General features: G+C 42.8%; 1 protein-coding gene across 1 annotated transcript in view; it reads right to left on the bottom strand.

The window, feature by feature from the left end:
* SPEF2 (sperm flagellar 2) overlaps positions 1–9,913 on the bottom strand; it is a 94,775-nt gene extending 84,862 nt beyond the window's left edge. The window contains exons 1-3 of the mRNA XM_009285176.1: positions 9,856–9,913; positions 8,958–9,060; positions 1,221–1,458 (exon numbers count right to left, since the gene is read on the bottom strand). Of these exons, the coding sequence (XP_009283451.1) occupies positions 1,221–1,458; positions 8,958–9,060; positions 9,856–9,913 (399 nt within the window). The remainder of the gene's footprint in view (positions 1–1,220; positions 1,459–8,957; positions 9,061–9,855) is intronic.

Here is a 9,913-nt window from a genome sequence, read left to right on the forward strand (position 1 = left end):
GCCCCCTTCCTTACTTCACCAAGAATCAAGAATTCTATCATTTCATGGTCACTAAGCCCAAGACGGCCTCCGACCACCACATCTCCCACCATATTCAAACTGAAATACAGAAAATTCAACTCAAACATAAGAAAAAACATTACTGAAACTGTGATAAACAATTTTCCCAGACAGGCTGTGAAGTCTCCATCTTTGGAGATATTCAAAACCCAACAGAACAAGGTCCTGAGCCACCTGCTCTAGTTGACTTTGCTTAACGCAGGGAGGGTAGATTAAGTGACCTCCAGACACCTCTTCCTACCTCAACTATTCTACAAATCAAATGCCATTCTGAACCTATCTATTGACATGAGGTACTCTCAGTTGCTTTATCTTCTTTAAGCTATCCCTCTATAGGTGAAGGGATGTTTTGACTGGTATTATTCTTGCACTTGTTGGTAAACTTTCTGCTTGTAGACTATTTTTCAGGAAGTGTGCCAGAAAAAAATTTGAAATTTCACCCAGCTGAATTTGATTCACGATATATAGCTTCTTAAAGATTGCTCATCCTGATAACAAATTATGGTCTGCACATGCTAAGCATTACTGATGAAGACAAGAAGAACATCCTTAACAGAATCTACTACATCGATACTGACTTCCTCTTAGATACTCTTTCCCCTTTGTTTTTTCTTCTTCGTATTACTCAGCATATGGTTATTGCAGGCTGGAGTGTAGCATAAATATATGGAGAGACGTGCAACAGAAGGAACCAAACCACTGTGGCACGAAGCTCAACACAATTATAAGTAGGTTTCCTGGGGGGGGAAATTAGTCTAAGTTGATACCTAGACTGCAATGCAGTCTGCAATCTGTACTGATCAAATGAGTAAAACAGCAGCTGCTGAAAAACTACTAGCCTTTGTTGCTATATGTATTTTAAGTCTGGAGAAAACTTAAAAGCAGAGCAGGTAACACAGAATGAGCCAAAACAAAGGAACACAAAACACAGATGATCAATATCCTCATGAGTCACAGATAAACTGTGTAATCCCACTGTCTATGTATAAGACAACAAAGGACTGCTTCTTTTCCATATAAGTATTGGGTTTTGAATAGGAGATTTAAAAAGTGGCAAGGGGAAGCATGCAACATGCTTGAAAGGTACATGTACATATGCTATCTTTTTTCCTATATATTTATACAAACTAGGCATAGTTAGTTACCTCTCGATACAAAACACTTTCAATAGACTTAAGCTTTGCAGTTGCTGCAGGTCTCATTGCTTCCATGGCTACTCCAGTGAGCTTTGCCTTTCTCTTTTTTTCTAAAGCAATATACAATTCATATAAAAGCTTTGCTGCAGCCCCATGCTGTCCTGTCATGATGTCTTGGGCCACATTCTCATTGAACTGTACACCAAGGAGGTGAAGCGTGGGCTCCAGGCGAGAAAAATTGTTAAGTTTTGCGTTTGCAACCCTATATGATTAAAAACAACAACAAAAAAAATCAGAACATAAACATATTTTCAATTCCAACTTGCTGCAATAAGCATGGTCATGACATTTATCTCATTGCAAGATAGGAGGGGAAAAGAACACAGGGGACTTCCTTAAAGTAAAGTGATACACACTTTGGCTTAGGTTTTATGGTGCAGTACATGTAACTGCATTGGTCTACTAGGCATAACTTTTGGAAAAAATAGAAAACATATTGGGTTATATAAATCTTGATACATGCACACACAAAGTGCATCTGACAGCAAAAGCTTACCCCCAATTACAGCTAATTGTATACCATCCACAAAAAGTACAAAGGATTAGAATGAAGTTTCTATATTAACTGTATCAATCCACTTGAGCTCTAACCAGCCAAAATATAGGAAATTATAAAAAAAGTCTATATAATCTATTAATCCTCTGAACACTTTGTCATATTTCTTCTCCAATAAAAAGAAATGGACACACGGGTTGGAGTAGTGTTGAAAATAAAGTCTCAATGAGCAATTTACATTCAAAACTGAAATAGTGGATTGCAGATTAATGTTTCTCTTGATATGTAGATTCTCCTGTGGAAGCACTCAAGATCAATAGATACACATGCCAAAACCCTGTAACAATAAAGCATCACTGTATCACAATTAACACATCAAATTTCATCCAACAAATCCATAACTTCAACCTGAGTCAGAACATCATGCTTTCTATACTGCTTTATCACCTGAGTTCACAATAGTTCCTTCACATGAACCAACAAGCTTTTGAGGTCAGCCGAGCTATAGCATAATTCTACAAATATGTCCAATTTTAACTTAAGATCTTCTGGTAACACAGTATTCACCTTATTCCTAGATGAAACAGTCCAGGAGCTCATTATTTTCACTATAATAGTCCATGCCTTATTTCTTACTCAATTATATATAACTGCAGCTTACAACTATTGAACGTTTTTCTGCCACTGAGTCAAGGTTAAGGTGAGCCCTACTGTCAGAAATCACCTCACATGCATTGAGAAGCTCTGGTGATATTACCTCTTAACTTTTTGTTCTGTAATCAGATCAGATGGAATTTCTTAACCTTGCCTCATAATACAAAAATGTTTTAAATCTTATTTCAAGATCATTGTAAGAGTTCAGGGAAAACTACAATATTTTATTTTTCAAATATGGACAGCCAAACTGGAAAAAGTTTTCCAGTAGTATTCCTTTCAAAATACTATCACTTTCTCAATTATTATTCCCATGCTTATATGTCCAAGAACTGTGCAACATAAGCAGCTAATATAGTTAAGTAGGCCTTGACTAGTTAGTCGCAATAACCCCACATTCTTTTCTGTTAGCGCCTTCTAGATTACAGTTGCCTATCCTAAAAAAGGAATCTACATTTCTCTCACCACCACCCCAACAGGTATGATCTTGCCTTGGGCTGTGCTAAAACATATTAAAGTGATGCCAGCTTACCAAATGATACATGAATAATATGCTTTACCTTAATAGCACACTCCAAGTTATAAAAGTATAACTTTATAGATATTAAGTAAGATTAGGCAGGTAAAGGTTCCTGCAGGATTCCAGGACCATACAATGACTATTACACAGTAATAATTGATTTATTGTGCAGAAAAAATATCTTGGTATTGAGAAGACATTGCCTCAATTCTCAACAGTTGTCAAAAGTTCAGTATCAGTAATTATTAGCAGAGAAAATAATGAAGAAAGGTGAAAACATCAAATTATCTTTACAAAGTTGTAGAGTACTGTGGTAAAGAACACCACATACAGTCCTCCTCCCTCTCACATGCCAGATACTCCCAGACCTTAGTAATCGTCAGGGTCTTTCTCTGGGCCTGCTCCAATATATCCGTGTCTTTCTTGCACTGGGGAGTCCTGAACTGGACACAGCACTCCAGATGTGGTCTCACCAGTGCCACATCTTCTTAATGTGGTCCAGGATACTGTTGGCCTTCTTTGCTGCAAGGGCACATTGCTGGCTCATGGTCAACTTGTTCTCCTCCAGGCCCTTCTCTGCAAAGCTGCTTTCAAGACAGTCGGCCCCCAGCTGGTACTGAAGGCATGGGGTTTTCCTCACCAGAAGCATTTTCCTTTGCTGAACTTCATGAGATTCCTGTCAGCCCTTTTCTCCAGCCCATCAAGGTCCCTCTGAAGGGCAGCACAACCTTCTGGTGTATCAACCACTCCTTCCAGTTCTATATCGTCTGCAAACTTGCTGAGGGTGCACTCTGTCTTAATCATGCAGGTCGTTAATGAAGATGTTAAACAGTATTGGTCTCAGAATCATCGCTTGGGCTACACCACTAATGACTGACTGTCAGCTGCACTTCACACTGCTGATCACAACCCCTTGAGCCTGGCAGTTCAGCCAGTTTTCAGTCCACCACTGTCCACTTACCTAGTCCGTACTTCATCAGTTTGTCTATGAGGATGCTAAGGAAGACAGTGTCAAAAGTCAATGTAAACAGCATACGCTGATCTTCTCTCAACCACTGAGCCCGCCACCGCATTGTAGAAGGTTGTCAGGTTAGTCAGGCATGATTTCCCCTTCATAAATCCATGCTGACAACTCCCAATCATCTTCTTGTCCTTGGAAGGAATCTACTACATCGATACTGACTTCCTCTTAGATACTCTTTCCCCTTTGTTTTTTCTTCTTCGTATTACTCAGCATATGGTTATTGCAGGCTGGAGTGTAGCATAAATATATGGAGAGACGTGCAACAGAAGGAACCAAACCACTGTGGCACGAAGCTCAACACAATTATAAGTAGGTTTCCTGGGGGGGGAAATTAGTCTAAGTTGATACCTAGACTGCAATGCAGTCTGCAATCTGTACTGATCAAATGAGTAAAACAGCAGCTGCTGAAAAACTACTAGCCTTTGTTGCTATATGTATTTTAAGTCTGGAGAAAACTTAAAAGCAGAGCAGGTTTTATATAAACCATATACTTGGAAATGGTTTCCATGCTTATTTCTTCCATCAGTTCCTAGGGACTGAGGTGAGGCTGACTGGCTTGTACATCCCCAATTCCCCCTTCTTGCTTTCCTTGAAGAGAGGAGTGGCAGTTGCATTCTTCTAGTCCTAGGAATCTTCCCCAATCACTAGGACTTTTCAAAGATTACTGAGAGTGGCTTAGCAATGACATCTGCCAGCTCCCTCAGCACGGGTGGGTATATGCCATCATGTCCCATGGACTTGTGTATTTCCAGTTCATTTAAATGTTCCTTAAGCTGATCCTCCTCCACCAAGGGTAAATCTTTCTGGCTGCAGACTTTCCTGCTAGTCTCAGGGGCTTGGAATTTCTGAGTGTGAGTTTTACTAGTAGAGTAGACCAACACAGAGAAGGCATTAAGTACCTCAGCCTTTTGCATGGCAGAATTCGAGAGTCTGAGAGGGAGACTGATCAATTGAGCCATATTCTGCCATCTATGATGCATGGGAGCCAACTCAGCATGGCCACTATGGAGGCAGGTCCTGGATCTGCTTTCTGCCAGGAGGAAGGCAGCGTCACAAGGGATAAGGAGGGGTGGAAGAAGGTTACAGCATGGAGTGGTAAGAGAAACCCCTCCCTACCCTCTAAGATACCCTTACAGAATAGGTACAAGGCCCTGGGTATGGTGGGTGAAGCACATAATGAGATAGAGGAGGAACCTGCGCAAGCAGTCTTGCCAAGGTCAGAGAGACCAACCCCTCACAACAAAACCTGCCTTAAGACCAGCGCTGAGAAGAAACAGTGGTCGTTGGTGATTCCCTCCTGTGCGGAACAGAAGCATCCGTTTGCAGACCAGACCCTCTTTTCAGGAAAGTTTGCTGCCTCCCTGGGGCCCGAATTAGGGACATGACCACAAGACTGAAGAGCCTAATACAACCTTCAGACTACTACCCATTCCTGCTCTTTCACATGGGTACAAACGATGTCGCAACAAAAAGTCTGAGGTCAAACAAAAGAAATTTCAAAGCCCTGGGAAGAATGCTAAAAAATTCAGGAGCACAAGTAGTGTTTTCTTCAATGTAAGCACTGACCTTTTTTTTTCACTGGGTCCTGTACCCCAGTCAGCAGTAGGCTCATGTTTTCTCTAGTCTTCCTTTTGCTGTGGACATACCTGTAAAAGCCCTTCTGGTTGCCCTCCATGTCCCTCACCAGTTTTGACTCCTAATGGGCACTGGCTTTCCTAAAGCCATCCCTGCATACTCAGTGTCTCTGTGCTCCTCCTGGGTCGCCTGACCCTGCTTCCACATCTTGTATTCTTCCTTTTTATGTTTGAGTTTTGTCAGTAGCACCTTACTCTTCCATTCATGCCTCCTGCTGCCTTTGTTTAGTTTTATTCACATTGAGATGGATTATTCTTGGAGGAGATGATCCTTGGAAGAAAATAAATAAATAAATAATCAATCAGCTGTCTTGGACCCCTCTTCTCTCCAGGACCATTTTACATAGGATTCTTCCAAGCAGACCCCTGAACAAGCCAAAGTCTGCTCTCCTGAAGTCTAGGGTTGTGATGCTGCTATTCAGCTTGTTCACTCCTCTCAAGATCATGAACTCCACCATCTCATGGTCACTGCAGTCAATGCTACATCTGACCTCCCTTGTTTGTACGTACTAGGTTTAGTAGAACACCTCCCCTCTTCAGCTCCTCAATCACATTTCTCAGGAAGTTATCATCAATGCACTCCAGTAACCTCCTGGATTGCTTGTGCCTGGTGGTGTTTCTCTTCCAGCGGATACCAACTTGGTTAAAGTTTCCTATTCAGACCAAGGTCTGTGAAAATGAGAATTCTTCCAGTTGTCTCAAGAAAACCTTACGTACTTCTTCCTGTTCAAGTGATCTGTGGCAAACAGTCACCACAGCATCACCCAGTTTGGTCTTTCCTCTAATCTGAACCCATAAGACCATAACTGGTCATCATCCATCCCAAGGCAGAGCTCCGTGCATTTTCTCTGCTCTCTCACATAAAGGGCAACTCCTCCTCCTCACCTTCCCAGCCTGTCCATCCAGCCACGGCAGCACTCCAGTTGTGTGAGCTATCCCACCACCTCTCTGTGATTCCAATGATACCATAGTCCTGCAACTGCACACAGGCCTCTAATTCCTCCTGTTTGTTCCCCATGCTGCATGCATTAGTAGTATACAGGCACTTCAGAGAGGCAGGCAGTTGTGTTGATTTACCAGAAAAAGTGTGAATGCTTCTCCCATAATGCTGTCTTCTCAACAATTCCTTAACTGTGTACATATATTTGGGGTGGACAGCCTTCTGCACTGTTTTGCCCCTCTTATTCACATCACCCTCCTCCTCTTGCTTGACAGTCTAGGCCATCACTTCCTCACTTGTTTAAGAGTAATCATCTTCTTCCCCCTCATTCCTAGTTTAAAGCTATCCTCACCAGGTTTGCCAGCCTGTTAGCAAAGATGCTTTTGCCCAACTTGGATCCCATCTCTTCCTAGCAGTCCTCCATCTTCAAAGAGGATCCCACGACTGCGAAAAACAAATCCCTGCTGTTGACAGCAGCTGCATAGCCACTTGTTGACTTGTAAAATCTGTCCACTCCACATCAAGCCCTTCCACCTTACCAGCAGAATTGAGGAAAAAAACACCTGGGCCCCCAGGCCTTTGACTTTTGCCTCCAGAGCCACTCTTGATATGCTCTCTGGTAGTACCCTTGGTGTCCACATAGAAGAGCAGCCGTGCAAGGGCTGGATGAGCCTCTGCAGTGCTGGACCCGAACCCCAGCAAGCAGCAAACCTCCCTGGCTAGCACGTGAGTTCAGCCAATGGGCACCTCCATCTCCTGCAGGAGAAAGTCTCCCACTGCTATCACTCACCTTTTCTTGCTGGTGCTCCTGTGTGGTTCAGACTTCACCAGCTCAGATGCTTTGTTGCACAGAGCCACCACTCTCTCATCTACCACCAAGGCAATGAACCTGTTCTGCAGCTGCAGATCAGCAGGTGGAGCAGGAACGTTCCTCCTGTTGCCAGAAGTCACAAGCTGCCAGTCATCTCCTCTTCCAACCCAACAAGCACAGATTCTGCCTGCCTCTCCCTCAGCACAGCTGGGGGTTCAGGTTCCTGTATCTGCAGTGTTTCAGAGAAGATCCAATCTATCTCCTTTTCATCATCTGTGATGATGAACAGTCTACTCACCTCCTTCTGCAGCAGCTTGACTTGGTGACTCAGATCCTCCATGTGCACACACACCTCTGCAGGCAAAGCCACCACCTCCCCCTGCCCAAGGCTAAGTAAAGACTCTGGGCATTCCCTACAGCCTGAGACATGGAGAATTGCCTCCTTCCTCGGGAGAGCAATCTGAGTTGAGGCCTCTGACATTCTGAGTAGTTGCTCCAGTGGGTACTGGGGATCATGGACTGTCATGCATCACCACCTTTGCTGAGCATGCATACACTGTCTCAGCAGAGTTTCTAACCTCTTCTCGCACCTGCTGAAGTGCATCTTCACTAATTGTGCCTCCCTAAGAAGTCAGCTGGAGACAAGAGCTCAAAGCACCCTTTTATCAGGAAGAGTTGAACAAACTTGTTAGAAGCTGCTAGAGCTTGCTAGAAGTAAAAGCCTCCTGAAGCTATCCTTTCCCAGCAGCAGCAGGCACTCTAAAGTTCCTCGAAGAGTTACCAGGGGTTCTCCAATGATCCCAGAAATTCCTGAGAGATCTAGAAGTCCTAGAAGCAGAGCCCAAAAACTGCTGTGCAAAACTGCTGTGTTTGTTGGCTGCCTTCATTAGCTGTGCTCAAGCTGCTCTCCTACAAGTTGGTGGGACTTGGGTAGGAAAGGGTATAAATAAGAAGGGCAACGAACATAAAAAAGAGGTTCAGAAGAAACAGGAATAGGATGTACAGCCTGGCACACTTGATATACATGTACACCAAGGTCTGCCAAAATGGAGCATAAGCCAAGTAACCCCATGAACTGCATCATCAACATACCAAGGCTCACAGATCTGCACAAGATTTTTCAACTTCCTGTTTTTCTGTTGTTCTTCATTGTGAATATTATACCAGTTTACTTGTAAACTTATAAATGCTCATACAACCTCCTGCCAGGGCTTCACTCAGAGCCTCACAATGCATCTCCACCATTTTCATTTTAGTGAAGATGTAATGGTCACCACCACACCACTCCTCTGGATTTCTGAATCTACACAGCTCGTGCGGACAGTGTCAATATCTCCAATCTTAGACACATCCTTGAAGGTCTTGTTGAACTTTTGGTCTAACCTGCTCCTATCGTATTTACAATCAAAATGCATAATTTTCTTCAAGTAGTATGATCAATCTCTCTGGAAATACGAAGCTAATCCGTGCGCGTCAATTACAAGTATCTTTCGACTTACTGATAAATGTATCAAATCTTGGTAAGTTCTAGCTATCTTTCCCACTCTGCATTAGCAAATCCTAACTGAAAAATAAATACTTTGTCTAATTTCTGTAAGAGATGTTAATCCATATGTACTAACCTGCTCTGTGAAAATTGATTAAAGTCATCCTGAAGACCGTATTTGTGTAGAAGTTCTCCTAGGAGGTAGCCAGTAGAAAATTCTTCTGAAAATGATCCTGGAACTAAGTTCATTTTTTTATTGTTTGTTTAAAAAAAAAAATTAAGATAATTAAAAGAATTCATACATTAATCTTAATACAACTCATTATTATTTTTATAACAAAATTAAGTCCAAACTTTATTAAATAATTCAGAGGAATTTTAGGAGGTTGATCTAGTAGTAACTAGTTTTCAAGTCACAAAGAAATCTGCTTTCAGTGTAGTTATTTTGCAACATAAGCTTTAGCTAGTCATTTCATTCTCATTTTCAGTGCTAAAAAGTAAACATTGTCATAATTGTCATTAAGATTGTGGCAATATCTATAAATGATAATTACTAAATTTTCTGTAAAAAATGCAAATGAAAACAAAGCTATATCTAATGCGCTTCTCATCCATAGAAAGTTGCTCCCTCCTTGCAGAACAATGCTTCTCCAAAGCCAGCACAACACCCGCCATTCAAAACAAAGCACTGCTTTGCAAACGTATTAAAATATATTTATCCTCTGGAGTCCTTATTAGCAGTTGAAGCTTGAGCTCCTCATATCTCCTGAGAGCGCTTGCGCCTTGAGGAAAATTAACTTTACCTCGAAAATCACCGTCTCGCGCACGAAGATTAAAAATGTACCTGAGGAGGTATCTGGACGCGAGGAAGCGGGAGGGTTCATCGGTCGGTCAGCGGGAGCTGGCCCCAGGGAAGCCCCTAAATCCCTCGGCGGGACAAAGGCCTGACCCTGCGGCAGCCCCCTGCGCCGGCAGGCAAGCCAGCTGCCCCCCGACCCTCCGCCCCCTCCCGACGCAGCGGGGCCCCCACTCACCCACGCTCCGGGAGAGCTTCACCTCCTCGTTCAGCCACTCGCACAAAATCTCCGACAT

This window comes from Aptenodytes forsteri, unplaced genomic scaffold (genome assembly GCF_000699145.1).
Source record: "Aptenodytes forsteri isolate BGI_AS27 unplaced genomic scaffold, ASM69914v1 Scaffold120, whole genome shotgun sequence".
Taxonomy (NCBI): domain Eukaryota; kingdom Metazoa; phylum Chordata; class Aves; order Sphenisciformes; family Spheniscidae; genus Aptenodytes; species Aptenodytes forsteri.